Here is an 18,557-nt window from a genome sequence, read left to right as displayed (position 1 = left end):
GTCTTTCCTACTGCCTCTGGCAAGGGATCATCCTTAAAGGTAGGCCACATATTAGAAAAAATACATGAAGACTCAGGACATCACTTTTTCAAGGTGACTGGCCTCTTCTCTCTTCTTATGTGAATTTAGACCATGTACTTCCCACCCTGTAGTCTTACTTGCTACAACTGAGACTCCTGAAGGCATGCTTGGTGCTCAGCACATAGTAGGTCTGCAGAAAAGAGTTTCTTGAACTGAATTGGCAATAATGGAGAGTTGATTATATGCTTTTTAAAGTAAACACATAATGATGACATATTGTCCCAAAATGACAAATTAAGAGAACATTTCTGGCTTTACAGAAGGATTGTTTTTCTAAGACTTCATCATGTGGGGGTGTTCAGTTGCTCAGTCATGTCTGACTCTTAGACTTCATCATAGAATTTCTTTAAGTAATAAGCTCTAGAATGCCTTCTGTTTTCACGTAACTTTTCAGTAATGTGAATGTTGTGTTAAATTCAGACATAATTCTCTCTGTATTATTCAAAGAAAACACTTCTAATATAATATCTCATTCATCTGCATAAGAATTCTGAAAGTTAAATGGGGTTTTCTGAGCATTGAAGCACACACACATATACTCTAAGCATTAACACACACACACACTTACTTTTTTTCTGGTTATAAAAATAATGTAAGCACATTGTGGAAAATACAAAAAAGGAATCAACTGTAATCTAACCCTAGAGATAAGCGAGGCGTTAATATTCTAGTATTATTTTTTATGTACCTTATACACAGCAGGAATCATGCTGTGTATTTATTTATACTCTTTCTTTTTGCTTAATAGTAAATTGTACACATTTTCTCTGGTTTCTAAGAGCACTCCATGAACCTCTTACTGGTTGCATAATAATATACCATGTAAATACCTTGTAAAATACTTGGTCTATGCATCACACTATGAAGACATCTTTGTGCATTCATTTTTGTCATAATACTTATTGTTTGTTTTAAGATTTATTTCAAGAACTGGTCAAAGGTTATGAACATTATGAATATATTTTTGAAGGACTGTGCTCTGGAAACGTTGTAGCATGAGGGCCAACTGTGCATTTTCAATTTTTGATACATATTTTAAAATTATAAATTTACTAAAGTATTTACTTCTTTAATAGATGGAAGTGGTACAATTTAAAATGTTTTACTTTTAAATAGACATCACTTTTTAGAGCCACTTTAGGTTCACAGCAAACTTGAGCTGAAAGTGCAGAGTTGTGACTTACATAACCCCTGTCCCCACATAAGCACAGCCTCCCGCACTGTCCTCATCTGCAGCATAGTGGTGCATTATAACGGTATGGTTTTATTTCCTGTTTATTTGCTTATAGAAATACTGGATGTTTAAAAAAAGTGTCATTTATTTTTAGCACCTGTTTTGTGAATTGCACTCATGTTCTTTGCTTAGTGATTTTTTACAAAGATTTGTGTGTTTTATTTTTTGGCTGTGCTGGGGCTTCATTGCTGCATGCAGGTTTCTTTAATTTTGACTGGTGGGGGCTACTCCTCATTGTGGTGTGGAGGCTTCTGTTGCGGTGGCTTCTCTTGTTGTGGAGCACAGGCTTCAGCAGTGGCACAGGGGCTTAGTTGCCCTGTGACATGTGGGATCTTCCCAGACCAGGGATTGAACCTGTGGCTCTTGCATTGCAAGGCAGATTCTTAACCACTGGACCACCAGGGAAGCCCTGCTTGGTGACTTTTTTGATTGAGAAACAAATGAAATGATTGGTTGGAGCCTTTGTCATTTGTACAGTGTCTAATGCAGTGTTTTTTCCAGGAGGGGTCTGTGAACCATGACCTTCTACATTTCTGGGCCCTTGCTTTGGTTCCCTTGGAGTGGGGTCCAGAAACCTGTGTGTTTAACAGGCCATGTGGCTGTCCTTACACACCCCAAAGATGGCTGAGAATCCATAGTCATAAGCTTTATTAGAAACAAAAATTTGAAGCATTATGTACCAAAAAATAAATATTTACTTTCTATTAACTGTAACAATAAGCATTATTTCCTATTAAAAGATAAAGAGCTCACTAGCACATTCTCATCAGTGGGAGAGTGTCAGAACCAGATTAGTCAGATCTCAAGTTTTCTTGCAAGATTGTGTTCTGATGACTAACATTTTATTATTCACAGGTGATTGTAATTGGGATTGCATTCTTCTATTCTGTTGAGCAGGTTCATTCAGAAAAAGCTGGAAACTACAGCAAACAAGATAGGTCTCGCAGTTCCAAATTCCTTTCAGTGAAATTTTTTTTACTGTCACTATCAGTGTTACTCAGTCTATAGTGACTTCAGCCAGATTTCCAAAAAAGAAAATGCAGAATCCTCATATTCCTCATTTCTGTTTTTTACAAGGAAATTTGAAAATCCTTAAAAACATGTATGTAAGTGTACTTTTCTGCCTATACGTTATACTTAAAAAACAGTTGATAGTGGGACTTCCCTGGTAGTCCACTGGCTAAACTCTGTGCTTCCACTGCAGGGGCATGGGTTTGATCCCTGGTTGGGGAACTAAGATCTCTCATGCTGCATGGTGTGGCCAATAAATAAACTAATTAATTAAATTAAAAAAATAGTTGATAGAAGGGAGCACAGAAGCAGTTTATGCAAGGCATAAACATATTTTCTAGTGGAGCTTGCCTGTTTATTTGCAAATTGGACTGCAAATTGTCATAATACCAGAAATCATCAAATTTCCAGAAATGGTAGCAACCAAGTAGTTATAACCTCAGATATGCAGATGACACCACTCTTATGACAGAAAGTGAAGAGGAACGAAAAAGCCTCTTGATGAAAGTGAAAGGGGAGAGTGAAAAAGTTGGCTTAAAGCTCAACATTCAGAAAACGAAGATCATGGCATCTGGTCCCATCACTTCATGGCAAATAGATGGGGAAACAGTGTCAGACTTTATTTTTTTGGGCTCCAAAATCACTGCAGATGGTGACTGCAGCCATGAAATTAAAAGACGCTTACTCCTTGGAAGGAAAGTTATGACCAACCTAGATAGCATACTGAAAAGCAGAGACATTACTTTGCCAACAAAGGTTCGTCTAGTCAAGGCTATGGTTTTTCCAGTGGTCATGTATGGATGTGAGAGTTGGACTGTGAAGAAAGCTGAGCGCCAAAGAATTGATGCTTTTGAACTGTGGTGTTGGAGAAGACTCTTGAGAGTCCCTTGGACTGCAAGGAGATCCAACCAGTTCATCCTAAAGGAGATCAGTCCTGGATGTTCATTGGAAGGATTGATGCTGAAGCTGAAACTCCAGTACTTTGGCCACCTCATGCGAAGAGCTGACTCATTGGAAAAAGACACTGATGCTGGGAGGGATTGGGGGCAGGAGGAGAAGGGGATGACAGAGGATGAGATGGCTGGATGGCATCACTGACTCGATGGACATGAGTTTGAGTGAACTCCAGGAGATGGTGATGGACCGGGAGTCCTGGCGTGCTGTGATTCATGGGGTCGCAAAGAATTGGACGTGACTGTGCGACTGAATTGAACTGAAGTTGTTATACATGAATGTATCCTTAAATGTCTAGATTGGTGCAGGAGGCAATAGGAAGGTCAGTGGCTTGGTGTGCCTTCTTTCCTATCGCCAATTCTAGAGCCACCTTCTTGATCAGCTGGGATGGGCAGGCGGGAAGGCCTGGGGGAGCCAGCAGAGACCTGGCCTGAGAGAGCATGACAGTGAGGTCCTGGACACGGTGGTTTAGGAGTCAGAGAGAGAAGGCCAGTCTCCCTGGGCTCGTGCACCCTGTGATTGAGCTGGTCTTCTGCCCTCACAGGCTAGGCAGGCTTCAGAGAGGAGGGTGCAGAGATGCTTCCTCCTGGCTCCTCACCTGGATGCTGGCTCTGTGAGGTCACTGGCTGCACCTCCAGCTCTTCAGCTTCTTCCACCATACTCTTCCACTAATCTTACTCCAGTGAGCAGAGAACAAGAAGAGATGTCACACCTAAGGGGGCCCAGCAGCGAAAGGGAGGAAGAATAAGCACAGCTGTTAGAACAGACCTAAATGAAGTAGGAGACAGGTGGACCTTGAGTGAAAAATAATTAGGGCATGTTATGGACTGAATGTTTGTGGCCCCCAACCCCGCCCCTACCAAATTCATGTCTGAAGCTCTAACCTCAGTGTGATGGTATTTAGAGGTGGGGCCTTTGAGCAGTAAGTAGGTTTAAGATGAGATCATGAGTGTGGGGCCCTTATGGGATTAGTGCTCTTATAAGAAGAGGTAGAGCTCCTTTTTTCTGGCATGTGAGGACCCAGTGAGAAGGTAACTGTCAGGAAGCCAGGAAGAGAGCCCTCATAGTACATGCTGGCACCCAGATCTCAGACTTCTAGCCTTCAGAACTGCAAAAAAAAAAAAAAAAAAATTATTGTTTATTTATAATAGTCTGTTTATTATTTATAAGGTGTTTTGTTATAATAGCCTCAACTGAGTAATAAGACAGAGATTAAGGAGATCTGAATACAACATAAAATTTCTTCCTTGAACTTAAATTTGTAAAAGTCAGTAGAGACACAGATGATTGCTTTTATGAATTGAATCAGTTGCCTATGAGGGAAAGTAGATGAAGTGCTGAAAAATCAGTGCCAGACACAAGGAGAGGAAAATCATGAGGGGGAAGATACAAGACTTGGAGGGCAGATCCAGGACAGCCAGCATGTGAATAATAGGAACTGCAGAATGAGACAAAAAGTAGAGGGAGAAAAAAAACAATAATAGAAGAAGAATGTTTACCCGAGTTGAAGGTAAATCTGAGACTACAAACTGAAATGTTCAATGAGTTCTAGGTAGAAATCAATTTTTTAAAAAATCCACAGTTTTTTTCCTGATAAAAATCCTCAACTCTGAAGATGAAAAACAAGCATCTAGGCATAAGGAGGGAGAAGGCAATGGCATCCCACTCCAGTACTCTTAACTGGAAAATCCCATGGATGGAGGAGCCTGGTGGGCTGCAGTCCATGGGGTCGCTAAGAGTCGGACACGACTGAGCGACTTCAATTTTACTTTTCACTTTCACTTTTCACTTTCATGCATTGGAGAAGGAAATGGCAACCCACTGTTCTTGCCTGGAGAATCCCAGGGATGGCGGAGCCTGTTGGGCTGCCGTCTATGGGGTCGCACAGAGTCGGACACGACTGAAGCGACTTCGCAGCAGCAGCAGGCATAAGGAGGCAAGGTACTTTTAGGGGAAGAAGCATCAGACTGCCTGTCAGCTTCACAGTTCACCAGGAGGAAAGGCATTTATGCCAAGAATTTCATACCCTTTCAGTTTATCACCCATCCTTCACCAGGAGGGAGGAAGAGAACAGACACAGCAGGGATCCAGAGGGTCTTTCATCCAAGTGTCTGGTCTAAGGAAGATGCTGGAGGAAGGACCCTAACCAAAACACAGTGATGGTGCCCAGAGATCCTAAGATGGGGGAAAGGAAAAGGAGAAACACAAAAGATAATCGGTGATCTTTAGGAAAAGACCTATCATTTCTAATGAGAACTAAATGTATACCACAGGGAACTCTACTCAGTGCTCTGTGGTGTGGCCAATTCATTTTGCGGCACAGCAGGAACTAACATTGTAAAGCGACTATACTTAAAAAAAATCCCAAACCCTATCATTTTATGTAAATGGATATCAGTAAATTTAACAGAAGCCTTAAAATAAGAAAGAAGAAGAAGAAAAAAGATAATAAAGAAGGGCCATTCAAGCAAAATTCTAATTGTATCTCAACTAGAAGTACTGGGTTATTTTAGCAAAGAATGGTTGGTGTGGGGAAGAGCAAGAGGGGACAAAAGTAAAAATCCCTCCACGTAAGTCATCCTGGGTGAAGGGTGAAGGAGGGTAGGTGTGCCTTATGTGGAGGAGAGCAGTGCTGTGCAGGGAAAGAGCCGGGAGTAGGTGCAGATATGGTTATAAAGGTTGGGAAAGGTGAGCTGAGCCATTCATGGACCATCGATGGCCAGGGACGCTCCCCAGATAACAAAGGGGAGAAAAGGTAATGCATGGTAACCTGATTAAACCAGGCAAAACAGGGGAAAGGAGAAAGGAAACAACAAAAAGCAACATAAGTTGTAAATATAAAGTGAGGTGTAACAATAAGGTCCTGCTGTATAGCACATATTCATTTAACTATATTCAATATCCTATGATAAACCATAATGGAAAAGGATATGAAAATGTATATATATATGTATTAATATGTATGTATGTATAACCGAGTCACTTTGCTGTGCAACAGAAATTAATGTAACATTGTAAATCAACTACAATAATTTTTTTTTAAAAAGTGAGATGGAGGGACTAACAAGAACAGAAAGCAGCATAATGTCATGAGTGAGAGCCCAGTCAGTGGAGCCAGGCTCCTAGTGCCAATCCCAGCTCCCTCATGTACTGACTGTGGCTTTGGGTAAGTTACTTGACCAGTTAGAGATTTCACCATCTGTGAAATGAGGGTAATAACAGTCCCTCCTTCATAGGGTATTGTGAGGATTAAACGAGTTAACATACCTATAGCATTTAGAACAATGCCTACTGTAATTAGACCAAGCAAGTGTTTGCTTTATTATTTATAAAGTCTAGTAGCAATTTTAATATTAGGTAAGATGAAGCAACATTACAAGCACTAAATCAGATTAGGAAGGTTATTATATAATGGCCATGGCCACTTTGATCTTAAATCTGTATGTGCCAAATAAAATGGCAGCTAAATGAAGTAAACGGCATTACAAATGAAAGGAGACCTTGAGGAAGACATTTTACAGTGAGAGAATTCAAGATCTAGTAGGCAAAAATAGACAAGGTCTAGAGAAAGTGAATAATGAGTACTTTCTTAGTGGTCCACTGGCTAAGACTACTTCATGATCCCAATGGCAGGGGGCCTGGGTTCCATCCCTGGTCAAGGAATCAGATCCCACATGCTGCAACAAAGACTGGGTGCAGCCAAATAAATAAAAACTCTTAGAAAAGAAAATGAGTAATGGAATCAGCAAACTCAGTCTAATATGCAATATTGAAACTTTTGTTCTTCAAATAGTTTTTTTGCATGGAACTTTTGAAAAATCAGTCATATGTGACAAAGCAAATTTTAATACGTTAAAAAATTAGGTTTACAGACCATACTTTTGATCATCAGTTCAGTTCAGTTCAGTCGCTCTGTTGTGTCTGAGTCTTTGCGACCCCATGCATCGCAGCACGCCAGGCCTCCCTGTCCATCACCAACTCCCGGAGTTCACTCAGACTCATGTCCATCGAGTCCATGATGCCATCCAGCCATCTCATCCTCTGTCGTCCCCTTCTCCTCCTGCCCCCAATCCCTCCCAGCATCAGGGTCTTTTCCAATGAGTCAACTCTTTGCATGAGGTGGCCAAAGTATTGGAGTTTCAGCTTTAGCATCATTCCTTCCAAAGAAATCCCAGGGCTGATCTCCTTCAGAATGGACTGGTTGGATCTCCTTGCAGTCCAAGGGACTCTCAAGAGTCTTCTCCAACACCACAGTTCAAAAGCATCAATTCTTCGGCACTCAGCTTTCTTCACAGTCCAACTCTCACATCCATACATGACCACTGGAAAAACCATAGCCTTGACTAGATGGACCTTTGTTGGCAAAGTAATGTCTCTGCTTTTGAATATGCTATCTAGGTTGGTCATAACTTTCCTTCCAAGGAGTAAGCATCTTTTAATTTCATGGCTGCAATCACCATCTGCAGTGATTTTGGAGCCCAGAAAAATAAAGTCTGACACTGTTTCCACTGTTTCCCCATCTATTTGTCATGAAGTGATGGGACCAGATGCCATGATCTTAGTTTTCTAAATGTTGAGTTTTAAGCCAACTTTTTCACTCTCCTCTTTCACCTTCATCAAGAGGCTTTTTAGTTCCTCTTTACTTTCTGCCATAAGGGTGGTGTCATCTGCGTATCTGAGGTTATTGATATTTCTCCCGGCAATCTTGATTCCAGCTTGTGCTTCTTAATTAATACAATTAGAAATAAATAATAGAAGTGATGAAAAGAAAACTTGAAAATGAAGAAATCCTAAGTAATTCTAAAGATACTTAGATATCCTTAGACCAAAGAGAAGTTCAAAACTGAAATTGAAAAACTTTACACCCAACCTATGCCCACAGCAAATGCTGTACTAAAGGGAAAATATCTTCATTATTAAGGAAGAAATAGTTAAAATAAAGGAATGTCGTGCTCATCTTTTAAAATTTAAAACCACAAGTTAAAAAAAAAGGTAAAGAGAATTCATAAATACTTAGGCTGACATCAGACAAATTGGAAATTTAAAAAAAGTGACTGAAAGGGGAAGGATATACTGTGAGAAGTCAAAAACATTCTCTTTGGAAAGATGGAAAGAGAGTGGTTAGTGGGGCAGGGAGTGTAGAGGAGAGAATATGGGGAGTGGAGGAGGGAAGGGAAAGAAAGGGATGAGCAAAAGAATAACGAAGTGTTCAGAGAAACATCTGATACAGACTTTTGCTTTTGAGAGATCTCCTGTTCCCTAGGATTCAGGTTTTCTTGTCTGTCTGTCTCTCTTTAGTGCTTCAGTCTCAGATTCTTTGCTGGTTTGGCAGGCAACATTGCACCATGGTTAGGAGCACAGATTCTGGAGCCAGGCAGCCTGGGCCAGTCCCAGCTAGCCACTGGCTCTCCAGATGTTATCCGTTCAGCTGTTGGTGCCTCACTTCCTGGTGCAGGGATCCTGAGAGTACCTCCCTCACAATGCTGTGTGGATTTGTGCATGTCAGCATGTAGTGCAGCCCCAGGCTCCTCCCAGGACGTGCTCAATAAACTTTAGGGGTGTCTTCTTCATCGCCATCATTCCTTTGCAGATTTCCCAGGATGGATGCTCCTTGAGGTCATGTTTTGTGCTGGGTCACTCTGTCTTTCAGCAGTTCTGCTTTCATTTAATGTCTTTTCTCTGAGATGCATTCTACCATTCCAGTATAAATATTGTTACCAAATAGGTACTAGAAAGAATCATTAGCATTTGTTGTATTTACCATGTAGTGGGCATTGTGCTTGGAGAAGGCAATGGCACCCCACTCTAGTACTCTTGCCTGGAAAATCCCATGGAAGGAGGAGCCTGGTAGGCTGCAGTCCATGGGGTCGTGAAGGGTCGGACACGACTGAGTGACTTCCCTTTCACTTTTCCCTTTCATGCATTGGAGAAGAAAATGGCAACCCACTCCAGTGTACTTGCGTGGAGAATCCCAGGGACGGGGGAGCCTGGTGGGCTGCCGTCTATGGGGTCGCACAGAGTCGGACACGACGGAAGCGACTTAGCAGCAGCAGCAGCAGCAGCAGGGATTGTGCTTAGTGCTTTATATGCATTATCTTATGTAATTTCCCATAAAGTGGCCTTAAGAGTATAGTCACCGTTACTATCAACAGATGAAGAAAAGGAAGCTCAGAAAGCTCTAGACATTTGCTCAGGATCACACAGCTAGAGGGACTGACATTTGAACCTCTTTGTCTGATGTTATTCTTCGCCCCTTTTTCTTGATTTATTACTTCTCAGATTTAGGGATTGTTTGCCTAAAACAATGACAATCAAAAAGCACACTGGAGTGGGGTAAGACCTCTGTACCACCTTCCATGAGTCCAAGTTCCTAGTCTCAGCTTTGCCTCTGCCTACGGCGGAACCTCCATCCAGTCACCTGACATCTGAGTCCAAATGTTTTTACTGGTAAATGCAGGACCTTGGTCTGAGTGACATCTCTGAGGTCTCTTTCCAAGCCCCTGGTTCTCTGTGGATGTGTACATCAGGTGATGCTTATAAAGGAGCCTCTTCTGAAAGGAGTTAAGCATTGCTATTTTTGCCAGAAGTATCAAATGCGTCTGTGGTACCTCGTGAGTTCCCAGATGACCTCGTTGGTGTTTTTGTGTGTTGCCCAGGTACTCCAGGAGCAGATCCGTGCCCGGGACAACATTAGCTACGGAACTAATTCTGCCTTAAAGACCCTGGAGATGAGGCAGCTCTCTGGCCTGGGGGATCTCCGGGGAAGAGTGGCCAGGTGGGTTGTCAGGTATTTGTATCTCTGTGTATCAAGAGTGATTTCTCATCAACTTCATTTTAATGGGGAATATATTTATGAAGCACCAAAGCAGAGTCGTTGTCTTCTCCTAGTACATTGTCTCCTTTGCCCATAAAATCTACTGGTGGAAGTTAGACTTTGTTTTGAGTAGCCCTGGTTCAACTGTACTTCTGTAGTTGGAGCTGTGTGTGTGGAAGGTGATGAGCGGAGGGCTCAGTTGACCTGTGTAATTTGCTAGATGAATGTTATATTTATTGAGCTCAATAATACAATGTTGGAACTTATAGTTTGTATGTCTTTTTTTGGAGGGGAGCATTTTACATATCTCATTTATTAGCTAAGATGATCAGGACTAACTGATTTAAAAAATTTTTATTAATAAAGTAAATCTAACATCTATTTTTTCTTATTTTAAATTAATTTTTATTGGACTATAGTTGCTTTACAGTAGTTGGTGTGTCTTTTTAAAATTTCATTTTCTCCGAGGTATGGCAGAAATCAACACAATATTGTAAAGCAATTATCCTTCAATAAAAAATAAATTTTTTAAATCTTTTCATTATTCTTTTTTATTACCTTTTCTGAAAGTATCAGTCCATGGTAGATTGTACACTTGAAAAAGAGACCTTTCCTCTCGGGTCTTAGGAAGGGTGCTGTTCCAGGGACTCACTACTGAAAAAGTGCCCCATGGACTGACCAGCAGCGTCCCTGTCACCGGAGGTTTGTCAGAAATGCACAATCTCTGAAGCATTCTCGGGCCTCTTCTGCCCTCTGCTGATATTAAGAGTCAAGCATGCGTGTACATGGGAGCCATGGAGTTAACAGGCAATTTGAATCAGCTTGCAGTGAAAGTGAGGGTGGTCTGCAGAGAGTGGGAAGGGAGGAAAGGATCCAAGGTCTCTTTGGACCAGACAGGGTTTTAGAGGATATTTGTGCCAACAAAACTTGAAGCACTCTGAATATCGGGCCTGTGAATTCAGGTTTGCTGGATGACGTCGGTCTCATGGCAGAGGGCTCCCGGTTGCCACTCTCCTGAGTTCTCTCCTCATCCGGGTGAACTCCAGTCTCTGTAAGGCCCGTGGTGGCAGATGCCCCCTTGAGCGCCTTATGTCTCTCTCCGCTTGCACTGTACTTTCAGCAGTAATCACCTGCTTGTTATTCCCCGATTGGATCAGGCTCTCCTATATCTGTGTCTTTGTGCTTGCTGTTCTTATACCTGCCCTCTCCTTTCCTGACTTCTAGTCAGCCTTTAAAGTTCAGCTTAAGTTTTACCTCCTCCAGGAAGTTTTCCCAGATCCCTTTCTCCTGAACTTACCTACCACTCTCTGTGCTGTTGAGTCTCTCTGTTGCCTTGGGGCAGAGTACTTCATCTTTTTGTAACCTCAATGCATAGAACAGTCTCTGGAAGACAGTAGATACTCAATAAATGTTTATTTGGATGAATTAAAGATTTGGAAAATCACTGTTAACTGGACTTGAAGTTTTTTTTGTGTGGAGATCAGCTGAAAGGAAACCCCAGCTCTGTTATACCTCTCAGAATTGGGAGGATCTAAAGAGCTTCCGAGCTACAAGGCAAGAGTAGGAACTTCAGGAGAACTCTAGAAATTTTCCTAGTCACTTGAGTTGCAGATGAAGATTGAGTGAGGTGATATATGGAAGGGGCTTAGTGTGTACATGAGATGGAGTGAATATAGAGCAGATAGGACCTGTTATTGTCTCAGGGGCAGCTGCCATGAAATTATCCTTGTAACACTGGTTCTAATTACAAAATGGAGAAATTGTTTTGAAATACTTTCAGGAATTTTACATTTTTCCTCTGCAGTTTCTTATTAACGGCTCTACCCAGCTTGTTCCTTCTCTGTAGCAAATGCTTTTACTCTGAAACAGTCAAAATAATGTGTTGTGAACACCACATATTTTTGCTTTATTTTGTGGCTCTATTCATTTTTCTTCTGGAATGCTAATGAGACTTTGATTGTTGAAACAAACTCATGTGAAATAATTCCTGGGGAAAGTTTCAACTTTCTTCCATTAATTATGTCATGGTTTTGAAAGGATATGAACTCTTTAAGTGTTAGTCTTGGATTACCAGGCTGCAGCCTGGTGGGCTGCAGTCCATGGGGTCACTAAGAGTCGGACATGACTGAGCAACTTCACTTTCACTTTTCACTCTCATGCCTTGGAGAAGGAAATGGCAACCCACTCCAGTGTTCTTGCCTGGAGAATCCCAGGGACGGTGGAGCCTGGTGGGCTGCTGTCTATGGGGTCGCACAGAATCAGACACGACTGAAGAGACTTAGCAGCAGCAGCAGCAGCAGCAGCGGTATTATTTCAGGTTTTAGTTTATAGTGTTCATGGATCCATTGGTGAAGTAATTGATATGAAACAAACCCTGACCTCCCTGGAGAGCCAACAGGAAAGGGCAAAGGATAATTCTCTACAGAAATGATAGACACCCTTACTTCACTAAGCAGAACACACCTGAACAGGACTGTCTCAGAGAGTTTCCCATTCCTCCCTAACCCAAAGCCTGGAGTCTAGCTTTTCTGTTCCTACTGGGACATTTGGTCCATTTTTTGGCTTACCATCTTTATTTGTCCAAGACTCAGTGGCTTCCTCCACTTTCCTGTCTGAGATCTGTTTGCATGGTATCAGAGTTTTAGAGGAAAAATACCTGTGTACTGAGGCAAGTGTGCAAGTTCCCTCAGATTAAGTCCAGGTGCAAAGAAAAAACAGATGGGATATCATCAAGTTAAAATTTTTTGGCCGTTATAAATAATGCTGTTTTGCACATTCACATACGAGGTTGTGTGGTCATATGTTTTAATTTCTCTTGGATGTGTATACCTAGGAGTGTAGCTATTGAGTAATACGCTTTGTATATATTATAACTTTTGTTAAAAACTGGATGTTTAGGTAGTATATTGTAGCAATCCTGGAAACTGATGCCCTTGGGCTTGTTTTTATTGTTTGTTTGGTTAAGTGACTTAGCTGGACTATGTTAGTGATGTCTGTTTCTCCCACAACACGAAGCCTCTAATGTTAGGATAAATGCCGATCCTCAGAGGCTGCACAGTCAGCCTGTGATGATAGCAGTTTTTGCAAGGCTGTCTGTGACCATCTCTTTCCTTAATATTTTATTAAGCTGCCTGCTTCTGTTGGTGACACACCCAAATCTTAGGCTCCACTGATTCCTTGCAGATTGCTCTACTGTTTTTTTCTTTCCTGTTTGCTTACTTTTTTCTTCTTTGCAATTTAGTCACTTTAAAAATTGCTTTTATTGTATTATTATACAACCTGGTATCCCCAATATATTTCTTTTTTAAGTTGTAGTATAATTGATTTACAATATTATGCTAGTTTCAGATGTATAGCACAGTGATTCAATTATACAACTATGTGTATATATATATATATATGTATATTTTAAGATTATTTTCCCTCATAGATTATTACAAAATATTGAGTATAGTTCCCTATGCTATACAGTAAGTCTTGTTGGTTATCTATTTTATGTATCTCAATGCATGCGTGCTCAGTCATGTGCGATTCTTTGTGACCCCAAGGACTATATATAGCGTGCCAGGCTCCTCTGTCCATAGAATTTCCCAGGCAAGAATATTGGAATGAGTTGCCATTTCCTTCTTCAGGGGCTCTTCCCTACCCAGGGATCGAACCTGTGTCTCTTGAGTCTCCTGCATTGGCAGGCAGTTTCTTTACCACCTGAGTCACCAGGGGAGCCCTATTTATATACAGTAGTATGTACCCATTATGCTGTACTGTTTTTGACAATGTCCTAGGATGTAAATTGCTGTGTAGTCTGATTCAGTTAAATCACAACCAGCATTTAAGGGCTAATGATGTATACATATAATCAGTTCAGTTCAGTCGCTCAGTCGTGTCCGACTCTGCGACCTCATGAATTGCAGCACGCCAGGCCTCCCTGTCCATCACCAACTCCCAGAGTTCACTCACACTAACGTCCATCAAGTCGGTGATGCCATCCAGCCATCTCATCCTCTGTCGTCCCCTTCTCCTCCTGCCCCCAATCCCTCCCAGCATCAGCGTCTTTTCCAATGAGTCAACTCTTCGCGTGAGGTGGCCAAAGTACTGGAGTTTCAGCTTTAGCATCAGTCCTTCCAATGAACACCCAGGGCTGATCTCCTTCAGAATGGACTGGTTGGATCTCCTTGCAGTCCAAGGGACTCTCAAGAGTCTTCTCCAACACCACAGTTCAAAAGCATCAATTCTTCGGCGCTCAGCCTTCCTCACAGTCCAACCCTCACATCCATACATGACTACTGGAAAAACCATAGCCTTGACTAGACGGACCTTTGTTGGCAAAGGAATGTCTCTGCTTTTGAATAGGCTATCTAGGTTGGTCATAACTTTCCTTCCAAGGAATAAGCGTCTTTTAATTTCATGGCTGCAGTCACCATCTGCAGTGATTTGGGAGCCCCCAAAAATAAAGTCTGACACTGTTTCCACTGTTTCCCCTTCTATTTCCCATGAAGTGATAGGACCAGATGCCATGATCTTCGTTTTCTGAATGTTGAGCTTTAAGCCAACTTTTTCACTCTCCACTTTCACTTTCATCAAGAGGCTTTTTAGTTGCTCTTCACTTTCTGCCATAAGGGTAGTGTCATCTGCGTATCTGAGGTTATTGATATTTCTCCCGGCAATCTTGATTCCAGCTTGTGCTTCTTCCAGCCCAGCGTTTCTCATGATGTACTCTGCATATAAGTTAAAGAAGCAGGGTGACAATATACAGCCTTGATGTACTCCTTTTTCTATTTGGAACCAGTCTGTTGTTCCATGTCCAGTTCTAACTGTTGCTTCCTGACCTGAATATAGGTTTCTCAAGAGGCAGGTCAGGTGGTCTGGCATTCCCATCTCTTTCAGAATTTTCCACAGTTTATTGTGATCCACACAGTCAGGCTTTGGCATAGTCAATAAAGCAGAAATAGATGTTTTTCTGGAACTCTCTTGATTTTTCAATGATCCAGCGAATGTTGGCAATTTGATCTCTGGTTCCTCTGCCTTTTCTAAAACCAGCTTGAACATCTGGAAGTTCACGGTTCACATATTGCTGAAGCCTGGCTTGGAGAATTTTGAGCATTACTTTACTAGCATGTGAGATGAGTGCAATTGTGTGGTAGTTTGAGCATTCTTTGGTATTGCCTTTCTTTGGGATTAGAATGAAAACTGACTTTTTCCAGTCCTGTGGCCACTGCTAGTTTTCCAAATTTGCTGGCATATTGAGTGCCACACTTTCACAGCATCATCTTTCAGGATTTGAAATAGCTCAACTGGGATTCCATCGTCTCCACTAGCTTTGTTCATAGGGATGCTTTCTTTGGCCCTCTTGACTTCACATTCCAGGATGTCTGGCTCTAGTTGAGTGATCACACCATCGTGATTATCTGGGTCATGAAGATCTTTTTTGTACAGTTCTTCTGTGTATTCTTGCCATCTCTTCTTAATATCTTCTGCTTCTGTTAGGTCCATTCCATTTCTGTCCTTTATCGAGCCCATCTTTGCATGAAATGTTCTTTTGGTATCTCTAATTTTCTTGAAGAGATCTCTAGTCTTTCCCATTCTATTGTTTTCCTCTATTTCTTTGCATTGATCACTGAGGAAGGCTTTCTAATCTCTTCTTGCTATTCTTTGAAACTCTGCATTCAGATGCTTATATCTTTCTTTTTCTCCTTTGCTTTTCACTTCCCTTCTTTTCACAGCTATTTGTAATTATATATAATAATTACTATACGTGAAAGATGGGCAATCTGATGTTTTAAGTTTCATTACCTTTGTTTTTTTCAACTTACATTAGCTTTATTGCTGTTGATTGAAAGAGATCAAACTGAAACTAGAGCTATTTCATGCAAGTGCCTTTCACTGCAATTTAATAACTAGAAGAAAACAAAACTAAACCCCAAAACCAAAGCCCTCTGTCAGTGTGTATGCAGTCACGGGCACCTGGGAATTTAAGTTTATAATAGTCATATAATGTGTTTTTATATCATGAAACCCCTTTTACTTTTTTTAAAAATTAATTTATTTTTTAATTGAAGGATAATTGCTTTACAGAATTTTGTTGTTTTCTCTCAAACCTCAACATGAATCAGCTATAGGTATACATATGTCCCCTGCCTTTTGAGCCTCCCTCCCATCTTCCTCCCCATCCCACCCCTCTAGGTTGATACAGAGCCCCTGTTTGAGTTTCCTGAGCCATACAGCAAATTCCCATTGGCTATCTATTTTATATATGGTCATGTAAGTTTCCATGTTACTCTTTCCATACATCTCACCCTCTCCTCCCCTGTCCCCATGTCCATAAGTCTGTTCTCTACACCTATTTCTCTATTGCTGCCCCGTAAATAAATTCTTCAGTACCATTGTTCTAGATTCCGTCTATATGCATTAGAATACAATATTTATCTTTCTCTTTCTGACTTACTTCATTCTGTATAAGAGGTTTCAGGTTGATCCACCTCATTAGAACTGACTCTAATGCATTCATTTTTATGGCTGAGTAATATTCCATTGTGTATATATACCACAATTTCTTTATCCATTCATCTGCTGATGGACATCTAGGTTGCTTCCATATTCTGCTGCTGCTGCTGCTAAGTCGCTTCAGTCGTGTCCGACTCTATGCGACCCCATAGACGGCAGCCCACCAGGCTCCCCCGTCCCTGGGATTCTCCAGGCAAGAACACTGGAGTGGGTTGCCATTTCCTTCTCCAGTGCATGAAAGTGAAAAGTGAAAGTGAAGTCGCTCAGTCATGTCCGACTCTTTGCGACTCCATGGACTGAAGCCTACCAGGCTCCTCCGTCCTTGGGATTTTCCAGGCAAGAGTACTGGAGTGGGGTGCCATCACCTTCTCCGAGATTGCTTCCATGTTCTAGCTATTGTAAATTGTGCTGGAGTGAACAATGGGATACATGTGTCTTTTTCAATTTTGGTTTCCTCAGGGTGTATGCCTAGGAGTGGGATTGCTGGGTCATATGGTGGTTTTATTCCTTTTAACGAATCTCTATACCATCTTCCATAGTGGCTGTATTAATTTACATTTGCTCCAAAAGTGCAAGAGCGTTCCCTTTTCTCCACACCCTCTCCAGCATTTATTGTTTGTAGACTTTTTGATGATGGCCATTCTGACCAGTGTGGGGTGATATCTCATTGTAGTTTTGATTTGCATAGCTCTACTAATGAGCGATGTTGAGCATTGTTTCATGTGTTTGTTAGCCATCTGTATGTCTTCTTTGGAGAAATGTCTGTTTAGGTCTTTTCCCCACTTTTTGATTGGGTTGTTTGTTTTTCTGGAATTGAGTTGTATGAGCTGCTTATATATTTTGGAAATTAATCCTTTGTCAGTTGTTTCATTTGCTATTATTTTCTCCCATTCTGAGGGTTGTCTTTTCACCTTGCTTATAGTTTGCTTTGCCGTGCAAAAGCTTTTAAGTTTAATCAGGTCCCACTTGTTTACTTTTGTTTTTATTTCCATTACTCTAGGAGGTGGGTCATAGAGGATCTTTCTTTGATTTATGTCATCAAGTGTTCTTCCTATGTTTTCTCTAAGAGTTTTATGGTTTCTGGTCTTATATTTAGGTCTTTAATCCATTTTGAGTTTATCTTTGTGTATTGTGTTAGGAAGTGTTCTAATTTCATTCTTTTACATGTAATTGTCCAGTTTTCCCAGCACCATTTATTGAAGAAGCTGTCTTTGACCCATTGTATATTCTTGCCTCCTTTGTCAAAAATAAAGTACCCATAGGTGTGTGGGCTTATTTCTGGCTTTCTATCTTGTTCCATTGGTCTCTATTTCTGTTTTTGTGCCAGTGCCATACTGTCTTGATGACTGTAGCTTTGTAGTATAATCTAAAGTCAGGGAGGTTGATTCCTCCAGCTCCATTCTTCTTTCTCAAGACTGCTTTGGTGATTAGGGGTCTTTGGTGTTTCCATATGAATTGTGAAATATTTTTGTTCTAGTTCTGTGAAAAATGTCATTGGTAATTTGATAGGGATCGCATTGAATCTGTAGATTGTGGTTGGTAGTATAGTCATTTTCACAGTATTGATTCTTCCTACCCAGAAACATGGAATATCTCTCCATCTGTTTATGTCATCTTTGATTTCATTCATTAGTGTCTTATAATTTTCTGTGTACAGCTCTTTTGTCTGCTTGGGTAAGTTTATTCCTAGATATTTAATTCTTTTTGTTGCAATGGTGAATGGGATTGATTGCTTAATTTCTCTTTCTGATTTTTCATTGTTAGTATATAGAAATACAAGTGATTTCTGTGCATTGATTTTATATCCTGCAACTTTGTTAAGTTCACTGATTAGCTCTAGTAATTTTCTGATACTGTCTTTAGGGTTTTCTATGTACAGTATCATGTCATCTGCAAATAGTGAGAGCTTTACTTCTTTTCTGATCTGGATTCCTTTTATTTCTTTGATTCCTTTTATTTCTC

At 41.0% G+C, this 18,557-nt stretch overlaps 1 protein-coding gene across 2 annotated transcripts in view; it reads left to right on the top strand.

The window, feature by feature from the left end:
- Positions 1-18,557, top strand: part of FAM81A (family with sequence similarity 81 member A) — an 85,705-nt gene that overhangs the window by 36,728 nt on the left and 30,420 nt on the right. For both annotated transcript variants that reach the window (XM_024998005.2, XM_024998006.2), the window contains exon 4: positions 9,937-10,055. In XM_024998005.2, the coding sequence (XP_024853773.1) occupies positions 9,937-10,055 (119 nt within the window). The remainder of the gene's footprint in view (positions 1-9,936; positions 10,056-18,557) is intronic.

The sequence above is a fragment of the Bos taurus genome, chromosome 10 (assembly GCF_002263795.3).
Source record: "Bos taurus isolate L1 Dominette 01449 registration number 42190680 breed Hereford chromosome 10, ARS-UCD2.0, whole genome shotgun sequence".
Lineage (NCBI taxonomy): Eukaryota > Metazoa > Chordata > Mammalia > Artiodactyla > Bovidae > Bos > Bos taurus.
Note: the sequence above shows the minus strand (reverse complement) of the source record. Positions and strands in the feature narration are given on the sequence as shown.